The sequence below is a fragment of the Falco cherrug genome, chromosome Z, assembly GCF_023634085.1.
Source record: "Falco cherrug isolate bFalChe1 chromosome Z, bFalChe1.pri, whole genome shotgun sequence".
Lineage (NCBI taxonomy): Eukaryota > Metazoa > Chordata > Aves > Falconiformes > Falconidae > Falco > Falco cherrug.
Window position 1 is genome coordinate 72,876,193 of NC_073720.1, and position 23,720 is coordinate 72,899,912.

The 23,720-nt window shown below is 39.4% G+C and overlaps 1 protein-coding gene across 2 annotated transcripts in view; it reads left to right on the plus strand.

Annotated features, from left to right (window-relative positions):
- The window catches only part of ELAVL2 (ELAV like RNA binding protein 2), a 46,436-nt gene that overhangs the window by 18,209 nt on the left and 4,507 nt on the right, over positions 1–23,720 (plus strand). For both annotated transcript variants that reach the window (XM_005441411.4, XM_027808495.2), the window contains exons 3-5: positions 4,312–4,415; positions 20,405–20,558; positions 23,047–23,272. In XM_005441411.4, coding sequence (XP_005441468.1) covers positions 4,312–4,415; positions 20,405–20,558; positions 23,047–23,272 — 484 coding nt within the window. The remainder of the gene's footprint in view (positions 1–4,311; positions 4,416–20,404; positions 20,559–23,046; positions 23,273–23,720) is intronic.

The following is a 23,720-nucleotide window of genomic DNA, read 5'->3' on the forward strand; positions in this document are numbered from 1 at the left end:
ATGTTGATTTTGTTGCAAGTCAGTTACATAAAGCATAAAACTTAAGTAATGAATATGAACTTTCAAATCATAACCTTTGCTTGAAGTCTTTTGTTCATGGGTGTGTGAGATGCACTTCTACTTCTATGTGCGTTTTGGGTTTATCAGATTTGTTGAAGAAAAATTCAAGTCAAACTGCTTTTCATCATGTATTTCCTCATTCGTTCCAGATCACTTCACCATTTTGACTTTTTCTACTTCAGGTGGTTTCTTCTTTTTACCAATTATTTAGCTAACTGTTGTTTTATTCTACACCTCATTGCCTAATACTTACAGTGATCTGAGTATAAAATCTAGTAAAAAGTGTACTGTAACAGCTTTAAACAGTGCTGTGAAATAGCCACAAGAACTATCAAGGGGAAGCTGAATCGACAGTTTGAGCATGTAGCCTCTGAAGTATTGCTCACTTCTGCAAATGATCAGAGTATTCCCCCTGAAGGTGGTGAATGTTTTCTTACTCTGGCACAAGTAGTAGCTCATAAAAATAAGGAACTCGGTTGCTCCTTTCTTCGATACAAGCTAAATTCAACAGTGTTATAGGTCTCAGTTATGGAAAAAATACCTGACGTGCACAGATAATCTCTTTTTTGTGTTGAGGTTGTGTAGGCCATAATTTTGAAGATCTGGGTAGAAGGGGCTAAACTGGCTATTCAGATTACCTAAACACATAATAGAAAAAGCACCAGGATGACTGACCTGTAGAGACGTCAGTTGTTTTTCAGATTATAAGCATAAATTTGAGAAACAGAGCTGAGGCAAGAGCCAGATGGAGCTCACCCTGTTTTAAAACAGTAGGAGACTAAGATGCTTTTTGATACACATTTTAATCTGAGGATTATTTAACTTGCAGACAACTATAGATTTACCCTCTTTCTTTGAGTCACCCAACTGAACTCGGACATGTAATCTACTTGAAGTGTGTTACTAGACTTGGAAACAAGTGTGTGTTCTGCAGGAGATGTCTGTTTTGGCAAATGGAGTTTGGTGTAGAAGAGGCACAAATAGAATAGTCCAGAGCTGTTTTCTGTCAGTGTTCAGTTTAATTCTTGGCAACACAAATTAGTTATTACAATTACTAAATAATGTAGTTCCTCTTTTTAAATATCCCGAGTGGTGGCAGATTTGGTTTAAGAGCTTCTAGCTTTGACTTGTTCTGTCTTGAAAGCAAGAAGTTTAGACATGGAGGAAGGGGAAAGCTACACAGGAGAACTTTTCTGAATTATACTACCCAGGCATCTCTTGAGTACCATTTTTGTGCAGTGGGCATGCTGCTCTTTCTTCATCTGAAACGCATAGTCAGATGGCACTTTCCTGGTTTGTACAGCTGTAGTGGTACTAGCATAAGTTTTTGAACTGTAAAACAGTGAAACACTTAGAAAGAACTGAGTTTCTAAGTTCTTGTAACCCAGCTGGCACTCTTCTACCAAGTGAGAAATACCACAAGCTGTGATACATACTTTGCAATAACTGGGGTATCTGATAGGTAGTTAGAAATAGCTGCTTCCACTGCATTTTTTGAAATGCTTCTCTGGATTTTCTGAAACTTAGTCATCTGAGCTGGCAAACCTCTTAAGCATCTTCCCTTAACAAAAGCAGGAAGACTTAAGTGGTCCCTCAAGCATCTGATTCCAGAAGTCAGGTTCAACTTCCAATTTTATTGCTTGTTGAGAGTCAAGATTAATCTTCTTTGTGTGCTCCTGTGAAAAAAGTGATTTTTTTTTTTTACTCTGAATTATTTATAATGTGTAATTGAACTACTAATGTTCAGGCAAAAGTTCAATCTTTCTAAGATGTTTTACTTAACCTCCTCAAATATATAAGGCCATCGGAATGTCAGATCTGAACACCTTTGAATTTTAGATGATAGCCCAAGTTAAACAAAAGTAAATTAAATGAAAGAAATCATTCATGGAATCATTTGAAGGCAGAAGGGACTTCTGCAGATAATCTAGTCACCTCCCCTTCCCCAAGCAGATTCTCCCTGAGAGGGTTGCACAGGACCATGTCTAGTCAGACTGTGAGTATCTCCTGGAATGAAGACTTTGCAACCACTCTGGGTGGCCTGCTTCAGTGTTCACCCCCTTAATGCTGAAACCTCTTTTAATCGCAAAATTGCAGAATAAACCTGCAGGAGTTAAGTTCAAGCTTGTACCGAATAAATGACTGGATTTTGTTTGTGCAGCTTCCCAGGCTAGTCTACTAATAGTTACCAAGTTTCAATAATCTAATTTCTCCAGAAGAACTGGTCATGAATGATATCCTTTGTAACAGCTGGGTGTGCTCTTTGCCTGCGCTTGTCTGGGTGTTTTTAATGTGGAAAATAGATCACATGAACAGAGAGGTTGTAGGAATAACTTTTGTGTGCCTTTTTCTGTTCAGTCTGGAATTAGGGAGTATGTATTGGGAGTGTCTTACATGTTAAAACCTCAGAGGAAGCTGTTTCATCTTTCAAGGTTGTGTTTAAATGGGTTCCTTCCTAGATGATTAACATGAAAAATCAGCATTTCTGTATTTGGAAATAAGACTAAAATAAGTGTTGCACAAAAAAAGGACATTCCTTTAAGTTGCTCTTCTGGAGATACTGCTGGGAAGAGTTTCTGCAGACAGTGGGAATGATGGAGGTGACAGGTATAGAAATTCCTCTACTCATCAAACTAATAAGGAAAAAGGTACTTCTAGGATGAGCTAGGTGGAGCTTTAAATGAATACAGAAATGCTTGTGCATATTTCCATATTGTTTGTTACAGAAACACAGAATTGCTAAGGTTGGAGGCACTTCTGGAGATCATGTAGTCCAGCTTCTCGCTCAGAGCAGGGTTGTCTAGAGAGAGTTGCTCAGGACTTTGTCCAATTGGGTTTTGGATGTTTTTTAATAACTTTATATATATAAACCTATTTGTGGCTTCATTAGCCAGTTTATTTGTGTTTGTGTGCTGTTTTGAGCAGGGGACTGGGAACAACGAGGGTAGCTTTTTTAGGGGAAGGTGACATAGTGGTAGTGTCCTCTAACTTTTGGTGCTATAGTAGACTGTTTAGTAACAATCACACCACTGCAGGTATCCATGATTTTGTACAAATCAATCTCATTCAATCAGGTACAAACTTCCTATCAGCTTTTTGCTTTATATACTATTTAATACATGCTGTATAGATACCATGCAACAACTCGATACAGCGTACGTTCTTCTATATCTTTGCTGGCAACAAATTGACTTGCCATTTGTGCTTTATGTAATGTGGTCTATACTCTTACATTGCTGTGTCTCCAAGCTAATATTTCAAACTAGTATTTTGTGAATTAGATATATTGGATGCTTGCCTCTGGTTTGTTGACTGGTTTTTGGACCTTGTCACTTCAATTTCTAAGAAAAGCATGGTGAAAGAGTATGGGAGTGTTTCTGAAAAGGTCCAACCTAGTAAAGGACAGTATATTTAGTAAGTGGTATCCTTTTGCTTTGTTAAAATTTTCTACCTATTTGCATTCTTATGCACTAAAAATATTTTAAAAGGGGTATGCTATTTAAGGATGGTATATGGTAGGTTTTGAAATTGTCAAGAGACAACTACTACTAAATGCAAATGTTCAGTAAGAAATGCTTAGACTGAATATGCTGTTAGAAATGGGCTGTGGTTCAGTGATAAAAGAGCTAATTAAAAATGTCCGTCTAGCATCTGATTTGCTGATGCTAAAAACCTGAAAATGTTGAGTCTTGTTGCGTGTACTAGGTTTTTTTTGAATATAGGAACAAAGTGAGCCTTTAAACTCCTTGTTACTGAGAGTTTCTATTTAGTGTATGAAAAACATCTGTAGAAACATTCAGCTTCACATTTGGTTCCAATACTGATACTGAGGTATATTTGAAACATGCTCAGTTTCAAGCATGAGTCCAGAATTTTGCCACTATACTTTGTGTTCAATTAAGGAGTTAACAGTGATTTAGTGGATTTCTAATACTATCTTACCTTTGAAGCTCCAGATCATAACAATCCTGAACCTATTTTGCATAGCAGTTTATCTTTCATTAAACTGACTGTAGTCATTTCTGTGTTGAACTTAAGGCAGTCAGTCCATGGGAACGTGGAAGGAAGCTGGTTAAAAATAACCTTACTGGAAAAATTGGGTGTTGTGAGCCTTAGAAACTATCTGGGGCAGATACTGTTCTTTACCAGAAGCCATTTTTGCTCACTGTGTTTATATAGATTTTAGCTGTTGTCTATCCAGCGCATAGCACTGCGGTACTAATGATCACTCTTCTTCCTCTCTTTAATCAGGACAGAGCTTGGGTTATGGTTTTGTGAACTACGTTGACCCCAAGGATGCTGAAAAAGCTATCAACACTCTGAATGGATTGAGACTCCAAACTAAAACCATAAAAGTATGTAGTGTTAATTATTTAAAGAAACTGAAATGTTTTGACTTACTGTTGATCGGATGCATGATTATTTTTCCCTTTCCAAGTGTAACTTAAGCCTTCTGCTAATGCCAATAGAAAAATAGACTAGGACTTACGTAGCAGATGGTGAGTCCTTGCTAGTCTGTTTAAATTTAGTGTTAGATTATGGTTAAGTATAGAAAACTTTGATTTTTTTTTAATGCACTTGATAACATTTTAGATGTGAGTTAGAATTGTTTCAACTGAGAAATTGTGTTGTATATTTCAGTCACAGAAACACAATATTGCATGTAGTCTGAACACTGTACTATGTGCTTCATCCTTGATTTGTTGATGAAGATGGTATAACTTACTAATACTCTTTTTTGAGGTTACTAGTGTCTTTTTTCTCTTTATAAATCATTAAAATGAAACCCTGAAGTAACTATTTTGCTTATCTATGAATTACTGGACTTCTAGGGCTCCAGTCTCTAATTTGCGGTTCCTGTTTCTTTGTTTGCATTGTAACTCCTGAACCTTGTTTACTAAACTCAGTTTCTCGAATTTCTAGAAGCAGAAATCTTGAGTTACTTTTTGTCATCTCTACTCCCTTAATTATCAGAAAAGCTGGGATACTCATTTGAGCAACTGTTTGGGCTCTGAAATCTTGAGAGGAAACTTAAAACTTTACCAGGGAATGCAGACTTCTGAACACTTTTCATAGGTGTTGGTGCCTGAAGGCCATCCGTGTTCCAACTAGGCTTTTCCCCATCATTAAACAGCAGGGTTTGCTAGCTGATCACTTGGATAGGGACTGCCCATTAACTGGGATTGTTTGAGCCATAAGATAAAGCTCACTTCTTAAAAAGTTTGAACTTAAAGCAGTGCAGAGCCATTTACAGATGACTGAGACAAAAATATGGCAGTAAATATGGTTAAATTCCCTACCTATTCTGGATTCACAGGATTTAATAAAATGGATTACACTATTTGAAACTTATATATTGCTGTTTAACAAATGGTGAATCATAGCTGACAGTAACAATGGATGAAAAACATGGACGGACGATTTGCTGTAGAAAGCGCCCTATGTGCTTCTGGCAGTCTTTGCTGTTTTCTGCTTTGGTGGAGAGTTGAGGGAAGTCATCTTGTGCTCCAGGTTTCTGTCTTTTGGGTGGTGGTGAGAAAGGGAATGAGTTTGCATTCCAGCAGTATTGCAGGTACAATGTATCTTTGCATTTCATGTCTTAGATGACACCAGTGCTTTGTTTTCCTACCTTCCCAGGACAAGAAAGTAGAATTGTAGGTTATAAACAATACCAGACTGTGTCCCTGGTAGTGAGACTAAAGCTTATGTGTAAATTACCAAGGATTCATGCCTTGGATGTCCTCAGCTAAAGAAAATCTGAAATATTTGAGCTCTCACATGCTGAAATGACCTCTTCACCAAAACAAAGAAGATCTCTTTAGTTAGAAAAACATGGAAATGCTGTTTGTTCATGTTACAGGCAAAATTCTGACTTTAGCTACCCACACTCAGCCCTGTTTGACTTCAGCATCTTTTAGTGTTAGTGTGCATGACCTGAGGGGGAAAAACTGCTTTACTCCCACCTCTCAAGTCATTTTCCTTCTTAGATATGAGCTGCGTTTCAGGCCAAGTTTTCATGACTGGGTTCTCCCAAGATGTTGTTTAAAGAGGCTGTTTTTACCTCCTCCCATGCTGCAGAATGGGCAGAGGCTAGGGGGATCCCTGATATATTTTAAGACCAAGGCATTTGTACGTTGGGCAGTTGCTTCTCCTGTTAAAAGAACTAAATTGTCTGTGTGGCAGTGACTTAAAAGGAGACTTACCAGGAGTTTCTGCCTCTCTGTGTATCATCAGAAATGCCCAGCCTACTGGGAAGCACTCTAATTTTACGTATTCCTCTGATCAGCCTGGAGGCAATACTGAGCAGATACAAAGCTGATGTCTGAAGCCTTTGCTGCCTTAGTGGGCAACATCAGGGGTGCAGGGAGTCACTCACCAGACCTCAGTGCTAGGACCTTTGCAGAGACTACTTACAGTTTATAGACCTATTTGTCCAGAGTTTATACTTCTATTAAAATTAAGAACCTGTTTGGCAAACTTGGAATCAAACTCTTAGACTTCCTTTCAGCTTTAAAAAATGGATGTAATTGAGATTTTTGTATATACTTTCAATTGAAAAATGATAAAATCGGATAGTGTTAGTGGATATTTTGACTTCCAAAGAAACTGGATGATTGTTCTCTGTAAATTTTCTGGGAATTTTTGTAGAAATTACTTTACTAGATTGATTGAGAGCATTTGTTTCCTCTTAGTCTATAAAACTGGAAGGAATGTTGTTGGTTAGGTGATGGACCTTCATATTGTGGCTGAACTGAGAGCGCTCCCTCTCGGGGAATTTTCCTGATCCTGATGTAGATTGGGGCCATGACAGGTATCTGATCCACTGCTTCTGTACTAGCCTGTTAGTAATTGGATATTTCTCTGATTCCTAAAAGGGGATGCCACCTACTGTTTTCTTGAAATAAAATACATTGAAAAGGTGAATTAGCAAAAGGCAGGCTTAAGCTATTCTGTATGGGTAGTGGCATTATGGGTGGTGACATTGAAACCTATTATCTCATACCTTTTTAAAAAAAGCATCTTGTGGAATGCTTTATGGAGGGAGTACTCTATTGAGCTACTTGCGGAGTATCACAAGCAGATTTCAGATCCATACCCCAAAGCAAGTTGTAGCAGTCCTAGTCTTGTCTAACCTGGTGCCAGTTCTGTTGCCTTCTGATTTGACCTGAATATCAAGGCTGTGGAGTGGGTATGTCTTGATGTTGAAGGCATGTCTAGGTGTGTTAGATACCAGAACCCCTCTCTGCTAGCCAGAATTCCTGCACATATTACATGGTAGCCTCTGTGGCATAATTTAGTTTTTGTAGTGTAAACAGGCTTATTTGTATTGCAAGTAGCCTGTGAAGTTTGGGGTTCATCTCGGTTATGCAACTTCAGTGTGAAAATAAGTTGTATCTTAGAGGTAGAACATTTTCTGTGGCTTCTCTTTTGGAAGAAGCAGCTGCTGGGAAGCACTTTGGCTCTGTTCTATTTAAAAGCCAATGAAAATGTGGAGTGATTTTTCTGCTTACCCACTTGATTGTCCATGACTTTTTTTCATTTGGGTTGTCCTGGAAGGATGGTTTTTCCCAGATGTGGAAGACTGAAGAGCAAACAGCATATAAGTGCTGACTTGCACATAGTTAAAAAAATTCAGTGAATGTTTTTGTTGGGGGTGTGTGTGGGTGGGAGATAAAGGTAACTTATTGTGAGATTATCTGAATAGGAATATCTTTGTGTGGCATAAAAGACTTCTATGAAAGTGTAGTAAAGACAGCTAAAGAGGAGTGGGGAAAAAAATAATCCTGTCCTTTAAAACGGCAGAGCTGTGTGAGATGCTGAATGTGAGGCAACTTTTTACCTAGATTAAGAGCAGCAGGAGAACACAGGAAAACCTCTTTGGCTTTTCTCTGTGGGTGCTAGACTGTTTGAATGATTGACATGGCCTTTTCTGGATCATAGCTGCCAAAGGGACACTGCAGATGGCAGTCATATAGTGCTTGTTGTGCCTCACAAAGTGAACTGGGGCAAAGGAGCATACTCAAGTAGCAGAATCTCTGTATGTAGGAGCTGACAGATGGTTTCCTTACTCATCAGCGCTGGTATAGACATGTATGCAAGTATGTGTTAAAGGGAAAAAAATCATTTGTCCAGGTTAGAGGTCCAGGAGTTGTCCTTTTTTTCTAAGACAGCATTATCTAGCTGTATCTTTAATGAGCCTAGTACTTAAAAAGCAGATTTATTGAGTTTTCCTCCTCTTTAAGTTCTTCAGACTGTTGGGGTGTTTTACATGGGTAATCACCACCTGTCACGGGAATAGAGATTTAAGAAATATTTTATCTAAAGTATTAAATCTGTAGGTTTCCTTCCCACTTCTTTATAGCTTTGCATATATTAAAAAAAAGAAATGGGGCTTAACAAGTAATACTCTGCCAACTTCCTGTTGGAGTGAAGTTTGATAAATTCTTAGGCTACAAGTACAGGTGTCCTACTTTGCCATCATCACCTAGTTAACTGCCCTACTGTAGAAAGGTATGTAATGAGAAGAGCTAGTTAGAACTTCAGTAGAAGAGTGAGCACGGAAATATTGGCTTTAAAGATGCCCAAGGAAGTGCATTACAGCAAGGGAAGACTTGAAGTGGAGGGATGTGCCACAACTTCAGTAGTGTCCTCTGAGGCAGTGTCCTTAAAACTTGCCCTTATGCAATGTAGCTTCACCTGGTGCCTTGAACCATTACTTAGATTTATGGTAAGACTCATTTTAAAGGAATTAACCTGTTAATTTAACTGCCCAAGATCTCCACCCTTATGAACTTCTACCTATGACAGTACTCTGGAAAATGCTTTTTACGCTTAGTGGAAAATAACAATTCTGCAAAAAGAAACATGCTAGTTCTACCTATGCACAAACTCTGAAGAGATTGGAACTATTCCCATCTTCACCACTGATACTTACAGAGGAAAATTTTGGTAGTGTCACTTTTTGTAGCGATTTTTTCGTTAATTAATGTCCCTGGGGAGCAATGAAGTGAGTTGTGTAAAAAAAAAAAAAAGTCTGTTAAAATACCAGAGGCAAGTGAGCTGTGAAGGTGAGAGAAACCCTCCTTACAGTCTTGATCCACCCCCCACACTAAAGAATATTGGAGTAGCAAAAGGGGATCCTATCTGGAAGTTTAATTAAAGCTAGTCAGTTTTACTGATGCTATCAGTCAGCAAAGATTGAGAAGGGGGCATGGTGCCAGACCATTTAGCAGTCTTGACAGGGTAATCGAATACCTCAGGACTGTATTCTTAAGGTAAGATTGAAGTGCTGTAGCAGATCCAAAGCACAGAAACAATTTGTCTTGGAACAAAAGTAAATAAAGGTGTGTTTTTCCTCTTTCTGTAGGAGTTGTATAAATGGTAATTACACAATCTTTTAGCTATGTTGCAGTTAAAGCTTTGACAGTATTTCCATTTTAAACCCCCTCTTCACATGCCTCTTCACCCGCAGGTAAAATTTGTTCACTGAAATTCAAATCCCCTCAGACTCTTACTTAACCAGCTTAAGCTGGCTGCTTGATTTTCATGTTGCTGAGTAATACTCAGAGAAGTCTTCACTTCTGAATGCATATTGCTGTCACTTCATGTAAGCCACATGGTTGTTCATTAATGCCTAACCACTCTGAGGAAAATAATGCAGTCAGACTAAACTACAAAATGTGCTAATCTCATCTTTAGTAACTACCTGTCTTTTTTTTTGTTTGTTTGGACCCCAAGTGCTGTGTTGCATCTGATTATAGAGTTTCTTGCAGGAGTCTGTCCCTGCTTTCCCTGTGGCAGAGGATTCATAGACCAATGCAGCACACCCGAAGGGTGCTGAGCAGGCTCGCAGCCAAAACCCTCAGTGGTGCAGTAAGGTCCTTCCTGAGCCTGCGTGATGGTGGTGTTTCTGACACTGCAATTAGAAAGGGCTAGCAGTACTGTATGAAGCTGAGGGAAGACTGCAAGCATTGCTTGAAACCCAAGCTCTAAGCAAGCTGAAAAAGTCAACAAAACAAACAAAAACCTGCTTGTTACTACTGAGATCAGTGATGCATCTTCCAGTCTTCTGCCCTCCCTGTGCTATGCAAAGTTCTTTAAGTAGGATATGGCTTTCTGCATGGGTCCACAACACTGCAAATGCCAGGTGGGGTTTTTTAACCCAAACACTTGTTTTCTCCATACGAATGCTTTTACTATTGTAAAATATGGCTGTGCTTATTTTTGAAATTACAGAAGTCTTGAGACAAATTGAATTCTTTTAAGTAGTGGCTTTCAAGTTTTTTGATATTAATTGAATGTTGACTCTGCATGGATGAAAGACAAACAGTAATAGTTTTTCCTGAAAGGATGCAAGATATTCCAGTGAAGTGATAACGAAGTGGCAATGGATATGTGTTGTGCATTTCTATAAGGTGTGTGTGAAATGAATAATGCAAGAGAGGCCCAAGAGATCTGCCTGCCAATGTCTGTCAACAGCAGCAGCTCCCTAGACACAACATGGTGAAGCTGAAGTGTACTTGTTTTCTTCAGAAAAAGGGAAAACATGTGAACAGCTCACCTCTGCTTCAAAAACAGGAGGAGTATTGGGGTCTGCTGTTTCGAGATCCTGGTTTTGATGATTATTCCTGTGGAGGGTTGGATACTAACCTGTGTGCTCTTGTCCTCTAAAGTATTAAATGGTATGGGTGTTTTTTTTATTGGAAGTGTCTGAAATCTATGATGCTCTTACTGGTTGAGCATGAGTGGGGAGGGAGTGTTCATCAGATCAGAAGCAGGAAAACAAAGTATGGAGGGAGGGACTTCAAGACTATCAGAAAGTCAGAAGTAGGAAACTGAAAATGTTTGGACACTGGATGTCCTTTTATTTCTTTTAACTGTACTTAGAATTTAAGTTTATTACTTTTACAGAGACTGTGATAGTTAAAACTGCAAATTGTGAAATGTTCGTCTGTATTAATATTTCTTAATTTTTATTTTAATTTTTAATATTTAAATTTTTAAATTTTATATTTAAAATTTAAAATTTAATTTTAATATAAAAAACAAATATTTAAATTTAATTTTAAATACATATTTAATTTTTAAAGGCAGAACAGTGGAATTGCTATTGTGCGGTAGTACTTAATTCCCATCTCCTGTTCTAGTGTAGAAAGAGGTCAGTGACCTTCTTGGCTTTCTTTCTCTTAGTATGATACACTTCTGATAGTACAACAGTTTACCTATATTATCTGAGCCCCTCTAGGAAAACCTCTGTTTCTGTTTTTGTCTGTAGCAGGATTTCTAGTTTTCTGTTGTTAACATGTATGTACCATTACACTTGCTTCTGTTCACCAGATGGCATTTTGGCTCTCATCTGCTTCAGACAAAGTCTTGTGAAAGCCTGTTTGTGGTGTTCCTCTGTTATGTACAGCAGCAGTTTTGTGAGGTCTTCCTCTTTGAGCAGTGTGCTGTCCTTAAGCAGCTGTAGTCTAAGCAAGACTCCTGGTCTTCTTCCTTTTAGCCATATAAAGACTGATCTTGAGACTTAATTTCATCCTGGAAGAAGGCTGTCATAAGAGAATGCTGGCATAATGAAAATGTGTAGACCTTGTATCTAGTAAAGAGAAATAGAGGGGAAAAAACCACAAACGCAAAACCCAGAAACAAAATACAGAAAAAGGAATGTGATCAAGACCTAGGAACTAAAGCTGCCAACTGGGCATAAAGTGCAATGTCAAACTGAAGTTGGAGAAGAGCTAACCAACAAATGTGGAGTGTCCTGTATTTCAGTTCTCATTCACTTTCTTCTTACAGTGGAATACATGTGTTTAGAATTAGCTGAAAATTACAGAATTAATTTAAATTCTAATAGAAACAATGCAGTTTAGGGCTGGCCCCTTGTAGTAGCAACAGTGCAGGTTAGAGCCCATCCAACCTAGTCATCACACCAGGCCTTTCTCATCTTGAAGTCTGCAGCAAACAGACCCTTTTGTCTTCATCAGTGCTTATAGCAGGAAACAGAAGGAAAGCCAGTTTACCCTTTCAGAGTCAGTATCTCTGGACACTTACTCTAAATTCAGTGAGCCATCCTGGCAGAACATGGTAGCCATTGTTCTGAGGTGTCTTCTGTCTTGATTGCTGTTTCTGACACTGCCTCTTTGAGAACACAAATGCAGCTTTTGCATAAGGTGATTGTTTTCAAAATACATTCTACTATCATTTTACACTTGGCTTTTAGCCTAAGTAAGGCCAGAAACAAATTTAGAAAGACTGCTTTTTTTTCTATGATGTTGGAAAGTCCTCATCTGGTACTGTGACATGATCTGTAAAGATCCTTTCACTGACTTTGAAAAAAATTAAAGCCACGAGCAAAGTCTAGCCATGAAAAATTGGGTTTTGTGTGTTAAGACTCCTAAAGCTTATTCTTAATCTGTCACTGATGTTTCCAAGGAATATTTTCAGAGAGCCAGCAGAACCATCTGAACATAAGACATTGCAATAGTGGATTTCTTAAGTGCAAGATCAACTTTATCTGTCTTTGCTTGCCAAGTCACAAATCTATCACCCTTGCATGAAGTAAATTCACATACCTTTGGTATAGTTGTCTGCAGAAAATTCTCTTACAAATTGGAAGAAACTTTTTTTTAGAAGCAATGTTCTTCCTAAGAACTGTGGAACAAGAGGTGGTTTTCTGGTAGCTACTAGAAGTCTGAACAGGCCTGCTGATCTAATTGAAGCACCTCCACCACCCAAAAGAACCTTCTGTTGCTTGCAGACAGTGTTGTCAGACATGCAGTGAACTCTAGCTGCTCGTTTTCTTTGGCTTGTAAGATAACTGAGGGTATAAATCCTTCTGGAGCAGGTTTAGCTGCTGGCAACTGCGAGACACGAGTGATGCCTGGAGTCCCATAAGGATGTCACTTTCCAGTGTCATGCCTGCTGCTTTTCCAAATGAAAGATGGTTTTCTTGGGTAATGCAGTTACCCAAGGGTTTGAGACTGAGCAAATCAAGGCTCCTTGAATCCAAAGCAAAGGGCATCCATCTAGCTGGGTACTCTCAGCATAGGGTGGAGGAGGGGAGGGGCCTGTTCAAGTGTCTTTTGCACTCATCAGGTCTGTTACTGCTATGTGTATTGACTTTGATACCATTATTGATCAGCATTGCTCCTGCCTAGTGATGAGAACTGGCCATGTTTTTATTTCACTATTTATGCCATTTTAATGGCATGACAACTGCCTTGATGGTGACAAGGAAGATGGGTTGGTGACTTACTAATGAAAGACTAAGGATTTGTCTTACAAAGTCAGGTCTTTACAAATGTCACAGAAGTGCTCAGGCACTTTACATAGCGAGCCTTCAACACATGAGAAGATCTTGGCTTCACAAGGAGGTATTTTGGTACTTCATTTCAAGATAATCTTGGGAAGAATAGTACTGGGAAAAAAACATGACTGGAGGAGCCCAAGCTTTCTTACAAGATGTTTAATTTCAAGAAGGATTAATTATGGGCTTTCTTAGCTTCTCAGGAGTGTTGTCTTTAATGTCTCACTGCTGTCCTAGGCCTTCATCAGTCTTCTCATCCAGACAAGACCCACTTCATAGTACAAATTCCTCTTAAAACTTGCTTTGCTGGGCTGAACTTGGTGGTGCCTGTACTTCAGTAATGAATAAATCATGTCCCATCCTGAGGAAACTGCAAAGGCGAGAGGAAGGGTTGGATTAAAATGCTGAGCTGGGACTTAGAGCCAGAATTGAAACCAGATTTTTCTGTAGATTCAGTGCTGATCCACATAAGCTAGCTCTGTTGCCTAGCTGTGTGGAGCTAGGGCTTTTGATCTGCTGCCTGCTAGAAGGCAGGGTGAGCATGGGCTGTGCAGGTGAGTAGCACAGGTGGCTGTGGTGGTGGTTTCCTGAATGACAAGAGTCAAACAGAGAAATACAGTCAAAGACAAATGACAGTGTAAAATCTTCATGAGCTCCAGTACCCACTGTTGCATCAGCAGTGCCCCACTCTGTCCAGTAACTAACCTGAAAACTGGTGGAAGCCTTGAGATGCTGGAGACCTTATATCCAATGTCCATGCTGTGCGCTAACATGTTCAAGAGTGGAGATGGTAACTATGTAAAGGTGGGAGACTTACTTGTGAGCAGTTGCCAAAGCTGCAAGAGACTACAGCCATAAGGAGATTTCATGTTATTTCAATGGCATTTGCCTGCAAAGAGGTTGTTCTTTAGTTTTGAAAAACACATCCCTGTGTTATTTTTTCCCTCCAACTCAAAAACCTCGTTGAGTTACTATTTGTGAGTCTTAGTAGGTGTGGTGTGGTGTACTTAGCATACAACTCCTTGGCAAATTGGTATTACCTACATAAAATTACTTTAAAGGAAGAGCTTTATAAAATCCAGGTACTCCTATGTTGGATAGTCATGCTTATGGGAACTATACCCATCAGTAATCGCACTGAACATCTCATTTTAGGACTGCTTGTATAAGAAGCTTGTGAAGGAATTGGAGCCTTGATCACTGTTCTAGCTGGGCTGTTGGACATGGACAAGTGCTGCCCTGGTCGGTGTAGCCCTCCTGGTATGCCAGGGTTGTAGGGGATCCTTTGTCAAGAGTGCATGTAGCAACTGATATGATTACTCTGTGCTGTGATATCCTGAGATGATTATGGACTTTACAGGTCCCTTACAAATATATCCTGTTCTGCGCAGTCCTTGAAGAGAAAGCTCTGATACCAGGGCAGTGATACTGACGAGCCATTTGTCAGTGAAGTGTTCCTAGTTCATGGCTAGATCTGGTTCTAATTGTGTCTGTTTTGTGGAAGAAAAAACTTGTCAGGTAGGTCCGTTCGTGCCCTCAGCTGTAGGGACACAGAACAGGCATGGATCCTGTGGGTGACCTCAGGCCTGTGACTCTGGCGCTGGTTGTAGCTGCCAGAGGTAGCACTCTTCTTGAGGCGTGGACTGAAATAGTAAAACCTTTTCTGATGGTAGTGCTAAAAGGCTGTTACTTCCCTGTCTACTTTTTGAATGTGGTTATCTATTGCAGGGCAGACTGTAAAAGCAAAGCCTTCATGGGATGGTTTATTTATTGGCTTAATCTACATACATAAGTGAAGCTGTGTTGGGTAGTATGTTTCTGTAGTTCCACAGAGTTGTCTAAATTGCCTTCACAGAGGGAAGTCTGTGTTTCCAGTTTGCTTTGTCCACAGAAACAAAGCTGCTGCAAGCTTGTACCACAAACTTAAACTCAGCACAGCATGTATATATTTAATGAGGCAGTCTCTTATATGCTGGGAGAAGTGGCCTTCAAGCTCTGTTTGAAATGGAGCTGTCTTTCATTTGGGAGGAGAAAAAGTAAACTTGGTAAGTATATGGCAACATACGCTCCTGTTTCAGACAACAGCCTCCTACTGGCTAGTGGCAGATGAGCCCTGGTCTTTGCTGTGTGCTGCAGCATCTTGTTACTAAAAATCAAATTAAGAGGAGGAGTTCTTGAATCATGACATCTCATATACTAATTTAAGTGCAAGGTAAGAACACTTGCCTGGCATAGTGGTCTCTAAGAACACTGCTGTAACAATACAAAATATATCTTTGTTTTTATTGTGCTTGCCAAGAGGACTTATGTATTCCTAATGTCTTCATCTTCCCAATATAAATCTGGCTTGCAGGAAAGTTTTAACCCATTTGCATTGACTGGGTAGTAATTCGGATCTTTTGTTGGATCTGAAACATGCATTTTAAAAGAACTGGATACTATCTGTAAGGCAAATAGTGTTCTAAGCTGAAAGTTTACACTGGAAGTTACTGAATGTAAACACTTACTGAAATCCTGATTTTAACATTTAAAGATTTCACATTTAAAGACTTGAGAGAATACCTTGAGTAGCAGTGTTCAGAGCTTATTATTACTTTTTCCTAAAGTTCTTGTAGGTATTACAAACACTCTGTTTGCCCTTTATAGTACTAATAAGCTATAAAATAAAAAGATGGTGCTGAGGTGTTTATGGGTAGTAGCAGACAGTAAGAAACTGAAACACTTGTTAGGAACTGTCTACCTATTTTTTACAACTTCTTTGTTTAACCTGCTAACTTTCACAGTTTTTACTTGAAAATTATAAATCAGTACATCTTGATGTTAAGAAATATTAAAGCAGTGAAAATACATGGATTTGGTGGTGTAACGTTTGCATTTCTGGAAACAAGTGTCCTTCCAACTAACTGCAGTAGAAAATTCCATTAAAACTGCTTCTAAACTGGTGTCTCCAGAGTAGCTCTGTTCAGTGTTGCACAGTGTGTGTCATCATTAAATATCTAAAACCGTATGGTTTCTGGCTGCTGCCTGACTTGCATTGTGTTCCATGGTTTTGACATTGCATAACCTTAATGTTTATCTATTAAATAGTCATCTGTTGAAGTAAAATTTTAGCACAGCTATTGATTCAGTGCATACATACTGTTGACTGAATCTAGAAATATCAGCAAGTAATGACTGAATGGGCAAACTGACAGGGTGCAAGTAGGGAGGTGAATCTGGAGAGTTTCTACTTTAAATCTGTGTCACAGGTGAAATAGCTGGACATCAATAGTGAATAGAAACTGTATATCCCATACTCCAGGCAAGCTGCTTTTGCATAGGAATTAGCTCCCTTATACTAGTAATGTTTTGTGCTGTCTGTTTCTTTCTAGTGCTGCTGACTTGCAGTAATCGCAGGTTACTAGTAATGCTTTGCTGAAGAAAGTCAAACTTCAGTTTCACTGGGTTTCTGAACTTTGTTCTTTCTCTCAGATTTCTTGCCTGGCCAGACCTTCTTGGACTTAACAAGATTCCTAGAGATAGTGTCTGGATATTGATAATGAAGTACTGATTTCAGTTTGATGCATGTTGTTCCTGTGACTAACCTGCCCCGATTCCAGTATGCATTAGTTAGGATACAGGAGTAGTCACTGGGATACTTTTCCATTGTAGGGTGATCTGTGATTGGTGTATGTGCTTAGATGTGAAAAAGACCCTTTAAACACACTTGAAGAATTTAAAGGGAATGACACTGAAATTGAATGTGTAATGGTAGCATTTAGTGGTTAAGAGCCTACTGCTTTTGCTTATTTTAAATTACATTCAGCATAGACTTGGACTGCTATGTCAAACTCTATTCCAAGTAGCATTTACCAGCTAGGGCATGGGCAATAGACATCACTGGATCAGCTGACGCTGAAAGAATTTGTACTCACTTGACAGGAAAACTGAGAGGAGTTTTGAGTCTACTGTTTTACACCTTGACAGATGTAGCATAAGGCAAACTTGCAGTAAGTTAGCAAATTTTTTTTGGTTTTCCCCCTCTTCTGAGGGGCTCAGTGCGAGTTGATATCCTTGATATGTGACAGAACGTGTCCAGCAGTGTGAATTCACCTTTGGAAGACAGTATCCATTTTGAATTCCTCTTGGAAGGAATAGGGGGAAAACTAATGTATCACTGGTTTTATATGAAAAGCTGAGGAATCCTCTGCCCTGGATTTACTACCTTCACTTTATACTTAAAGTTACTTTCAGACTCGGGTAGAAGTCAATTTCCAGACTTTCTACTGTTTTGTGGGCCTGGAGTCCCTGAATGTCAGTTGTATTGGTAAAGACAGGGGCAAAGAAAGCACTATGTATCCTGTCCTTTTCTGTGTCCCTGGTTGGCAGTTTTCCCTGCCTTGTTCAGCAGTGAGTTCACATTTTTCCAGCCTTTTGCTGCCGGTATATTTGTACAGCTTTTTTGTTGCCCTTCAGGTCTCTCACCAACTCCAGTCTATGTGGGCTTTAGCTTTCCTAACCTCATCAGTACACAACTGGGCATCACTTACCTATTCTTGCTTTCACATCCTGTACACATAAGGTTTATTTTGAAGTTGAATCCCTTGTTCATCCAAGCAGGCCCCCAGACAACTTTTGCATGATTTCCTGCTTCTTGCTAGCATGGACCTTTGGCTTGGAGGTCATCTTTCAGTCACTGGAGATGGTAAGCAGGGACATCAGCATGGTTTCCAGACCTATAAAGCTGTTAGGGTAGCTGTCTTTCGAAGAACTGTGGTATCCATGCCTATGTGCTGCTGGGTTGTTAAAATTACCAGGGAAGTCCATCAGAGCAATGTATGGGTAAGAAGAGAGAATACTAATTTCATTCTCAGCACTACTGACCTTAAAACTGTGAATCAGGCATACCTTGTGAATTGGTCATTTGCTGCTAGTTTACCTTAATGTCACTGACCAGGGGGGAAAGAAATTTTAGATATTAAGCACTGCCTCAGAGATCGCTTCAGGTTTTTCTTGGGATTTTTATGGGTGTTTTTCCCTTTGAAAAGAGCACAACTCTGATTTTTACTTACATTTGTACTTCCTCAGTTTTACATCAGAATGACTTCACTTATAGGGAAAATGCCTGTTGTCAGTGTATGCGACTGGATTATAGAAGTCCCTCTGACATGGGAAGCTGATGTGGAAAGATTTATCCAGTGATATTGTAGATGCTTGCTATATGTCAGGATTATATTTTTTTTTGTATTTGGTTGGGCCTTTTTTGGTTGATTGTTCTTTGGGGTATTTTTTACACTTTGCATCGTAGACACTGAATCCATTTTTTCTAAAAGGTCTGTGGCTTTCTACCTGGCAACTTGGTGGTGTTAGTCTTCATGAGCAATTCTGTGGAGAATTCCCTAATGCATATTTCTAATAGTATAAAAAAAGAGTGAGGGGGCATGTGGAAGAGAAAAGAAATCTTTAGTTCAGAGTGCCTGTCTCCAGTGCAACAGAAACTCTTCTTCAGTACATCTTTATGGGATAGAGTTGAAATAAACTGTATGGAAACTTGGAAATTTTCATTCCTGCTGTAAGACTGGACACTGGCAGCTTTTCTATTATGATAAAATTTGCACATATTCACAGATAAGTAAATTACGAGAAAAGGCTGGGATTGTTCCCAGCTGCCGGTATGGGAGATCAAAAGGCAGGCACTGTGAACGCAGATCTTTAGCTCTCATGTTAAGAGCAAGGCGCTGTGGCTCACAGGGCTCTGTTGGATAGGGTGTTATTTTCAGCAGCTACAAATTTTGCATGTCAGCCCTGGTCAGCCAGCTTTCGAAGACACCTTGCACAAAGCCTCTGGGAAGGACACTGAAAATCACAGCAGTCTTCAGAGTACTTCCTTTGCTTAGTGTTTGGGGTGCTCTGTCACAATCACCTTCTTTGTTTTGCTTGCACTGGAGTCTTCAGTTTTCTGATCTGCATGGAAACGAGGCAGGGATAGGATTTGAAAAGAAGCTTCAAAGCCCAAGTCAAAAGGTACATTTACAAAGTTAAGTTCAAGCTGCCCGGAGTTGGCTGATCCTGCATTGCAGGGGGAGGAGGAAAGGAGATAAATCTGGCCACTTTTTGAGGCTTCTTTTTACTTTCACGTTTTGCACAGTGAAAGCCCCAAATAAAGTATTTTGTCCTGTCCTGTTCCTCAAGCATCGATGTTCTGTTTTAATCTTTCCTGTAATGAAGATAAACCACTTGTACATGCTTCAGTAGGAGGTACTGAACTCTTCAACGTGCTGGTTTTGTAGCACGTGTCTTAAGGGTTGAGGAATCCAACTGATGATAAAATATTTGACCAACACTGAGATAGCAGGCAAAAACTTCTGTCCCAGAGGATCTGAGAAGCTCACTGTTACTTGGCATTTGTTTGTAAGACCTCTGTGTTGCAGAATTTGGCAAGCTGCTGAAGAGCTGAAATGCAAGTTGCATTCCTACTTCTGCCATTCATTCTTGGGCCTATAAGTGATGTAGCAGAGTCTACCTTGACCTCATGAGTCATTGTGTCATTTGATAGCAAGCTTATCACGTGTGCAAAGGGCACAGTGTTTCAAAAACACTTGCAAACCTCTTAAGTGCTTTGGGACTGTCTGTGTTTTTGACCTAGATATCAAAGTGAAATATTTATCCCTTGTATTTTTAATGTGCTTTAATGATACTTCAAAGGAAAACATTGCTGGATCTTCTTAAATTTGTCTTTAATCTTACAGTAAGCTGAGAAACTTTTTCTCTACCAAGGCTTGCTGGAGTGTGTACCAAGCTTTTCTCCTGTATTTGAAAGTAGTCCTTTAATATATAAGTTCATATAGTCAACTTCTCCTGCATGGTCTGTGTTGCATTCCTTCAGTGTTTTCACAGAAGCCAGCACAAAAACGTGCTACCCACTTAACTGGCTTTGTAAGGTAGCTTTTCTGGTTGCCCTTAAAAACACTTCAGTGTCTCAGAACAAATGATGCTGTCCTATTTCACCTATTTTTGAAGTACTTGATTTCTAGTGGTTTTCCCTTTCTTTTCCCTAAGGTTTCCTATGCACGACCAAGTTCGGCTTCTATCAGAGATGCAAATTTGTATGTTAGTGGACTTCCAAAAGTAATGACCCAGAAAGAACTGGAACAGCTCTTTTCCCAACATGGGCGCATTATTACTTCTCGTATTTTGGTTGACCAAGTCACTGGTAAGTAGGCAGTTTTGCACTTCCTCTAATTTTTGCACTGGCAGTTTAAGAAATGTTATCTTTCTGTACACTAGTCTTGCCTCTAGAATGTATGAAAGGTGTGTGTATGCCAGAAAATACAATTTTCTGCTGGAATTGTTCATAAATATGTATGAACAAAAATAGTTTGTGGAATGTACTGAGCCAGCTTGAGACATTTCTGCCCTGAAGGTGCAGGTTTGAAGACTGTTTCATGGCTTGTAATTTACAGCTGCTATAATCTTCCCTTTCCAATCTGCTGTGTGAAAACAGTCCCTATGTGCCTTATGAAATACTCTTAAACACTTTTTTTAGAAAATAAAATTTTATGCAGAAATGCGTAGCTGGTTTTCTGAGGCTAGGGTTACGAGAGATCTAGGCTGGCAATTGCTGTTAAGATGGTTCTCAAGGTTGCCTCGTTAATTTTGGGCACACTGAAGAACATGAACTTGGAGTTCTTCAGGAGCAGATCAGTTCTGTGCTTAGCAGTGCCTTAAAGATCTAAATTCCTAGCAGGTTAGTTGTGGTGTTACAGTATGTGTCTTAACCAATGACTGGGTGTCCGTGACACTCTGTGGTTACCCTTCAGATTTGGACAGCAATGCATGTGGTTTTGCTGGCTCATGTGGCTGATCTTGAGCTTTAATAATTTGCTGCCTTACCTGCTTCCAGCAGGCCTGTTCTGAGAACAAGCAATCAAATGAAATGCCAAGCATGTGACAGAAGTATTGAGTATGCAAAGTGAAATACAGAGGTGCAGGGCTCTCCAAATTCTTACCTTTCCAAACAGCTAGGGGTGTGGACTGTTAGAATTCATTTACTCATGTAAAGAATCCAAGCTGCCTTGTTATTCAGGGATTAATTTTTTTATAGTTGTACCTTTTCAAAGTTACATGTCATTGTGTGTGACAAACAGCTTTCAGCTTTAGGAGGTCTTGAAGCTTTCAAATGGTCCTTTGCAAAGATTGTGCATCCCAGTGTTTGACACTTGGCTGACCTGAAGAGGACTTTGTATGTACTCATTTGCAATTCTGTCATGTTAACAGAAATCTCAATACTGACACATAATACTTATGGAGTGTTTTAATAGCATGTGTAGATGAGAGTGTAGAGAGGCAGGGAAGGGAAAGCTAAACACCAAATAGCGACTTGTAGAAGCAGCAGATTTGCAGGTCAGACTTTCCAGTCTTTGTGCAATAACCAGCTGTTTACATGATGTTCCTGTATGTTCATGCATAGAAATAGGTAGGATTTGACAAATGGGCCAAATAAGTAAATGTAATTAAACTTTGAAATGTTTAATTCTGTACTGTAATTCAAAGTTCTCGTAAATCTTAGTGTGTGCACAGTAGTTCTGTGGCATAGTGTTGTTCAGGTTTAAGCTTTCTTCCCTCCTTGGTAATTTCGAAGAAGTAGACCCAAAATGATAGGAATATAATAAGGTTGTGTCACAAACTGACAGATAAAAAATGCAAAGTTGAAGCTGTGACATTTGCTTCTTTAAGCCTTTCTTATGCTTGCTCATTGTCACTTTGATTGCTTAAAATATTATGGACAGAATGCTTTTCTTTTTGTTAATGTCTTAGGTGAGGACAATTGTCTAATTTGTTTATTCATGAACCCAAGTGTAAGGGGCCTTTAAATGGATGAAGAAATGTTAGAACAAAGCATGCATCTAATTAATGTGGGTTGTAGTAGCTTTAATGTTAACTGGTTCAAATATTGACACCTCAGTGTGTTTATATTTAAGACACAGTATAAATTTTTGAGATGTGATGTTCCTAAGATCTTCAACAAACACTTGCTGACCCCTTTGCATGTTGTCTTTTGGCTTTGTATACCAAGGAAGATTCCAGGGCCCAAGAAAAGTTAATTTCAAAAAATTATACCTACAGAAGTATGGTTGTATGCTGAAACTTAATTTTTTACATAGAGGTAACCTAAGAGCTGTTAAAACAGGGCCATAATTCCTATTACTGCAGTCTAGAACCTGCTCTCCATTCTTTGTTCCCTCAGCATACTTGCTCCAAAGGGAACTTCAAAGGGTGCTGCAGGAGAGTACATGTTACTTCTTGCTGCTAGGAAGCAGGTGACTAAGCTATTCTCAGAATTTCTGTGAATGTAGATACTGCAGGGTAGCATGAACTGAACAGAGGTTACAGTGCAGCTGGTTGTGTGTTCATCTCCTCCCCACCCACACCCTCAAATGCCTTGTTTCAGAATTACCCTTTCACTTGCTATGTTTGTCTCCACTGTGGTTTCCCTCAAATGTCTAAGCTTTCTACACAGTGTACCTTCTGTCAGTTAAATTAAAAAAAATAAATTACAGTAGAGAACTGTTACTTTAGCAAAAGCTCAGTTCTAATAAGATCAAAATGATGTGTTCACAGCAATTAGTTATAAAAAAGTGAACATCTAATATTCCAGTGTCCCTGAATCAATTACTATATGCTTTCTTCCCCATGTGCAGGAGTATCAAGGGGTGTGGGGTTTATCCGGTTTGACAAGCGAATTGAAGCAGAAGAAGCTATCAAGGGCTTGAATGGCCAGAAACCTCCAGGTGCCACAGAGCCAATCACTGTCAAGTTTGCTAACAGTCCAAGCCAAAAAAACAGTCAGGCATTCCTTTCCCAGCTGTACCACTCTCCAAACAGAAGGTACCCAGCACCTCTAGCTCAGCAGGCTCAACGTTTTAGGTAAGTCGGAATGCTTTGTAGCAACTGTGGTGGAAGCCCTGTGTTCCTATGATCCTGTTTTGTTTCCCTCTGGTCTTTCCCTACTTGATTTCTGGGTGTGAAGGAGACGCATGAAAATGCTGAACTTGTGCTATGCCTCTACAATACAGCTAAAAACAAAAACACATTCCACCCTATTGATAACATTTCAGTATCTAATAAACCTACTTAATTACACTGAGATGACATCTTTTTCTTCCACATAGTCACTATAAAAAAATCCCCTTTAAAAGGTTGTTCCGAGATTATTAATGTGCAAGTTGATTCTGTTAACATTGACCTAAGCAATTCAGTTTTCTTAGCCATATGGCATGCTACAGCCAGCCTCCTCTTACCCACCCCCTGTCTTTCCTCCCCATTCTGGCTTTCAGTTTGTTTCTAGTCAGTTTTCTAAATCCTGTGTGCCCTG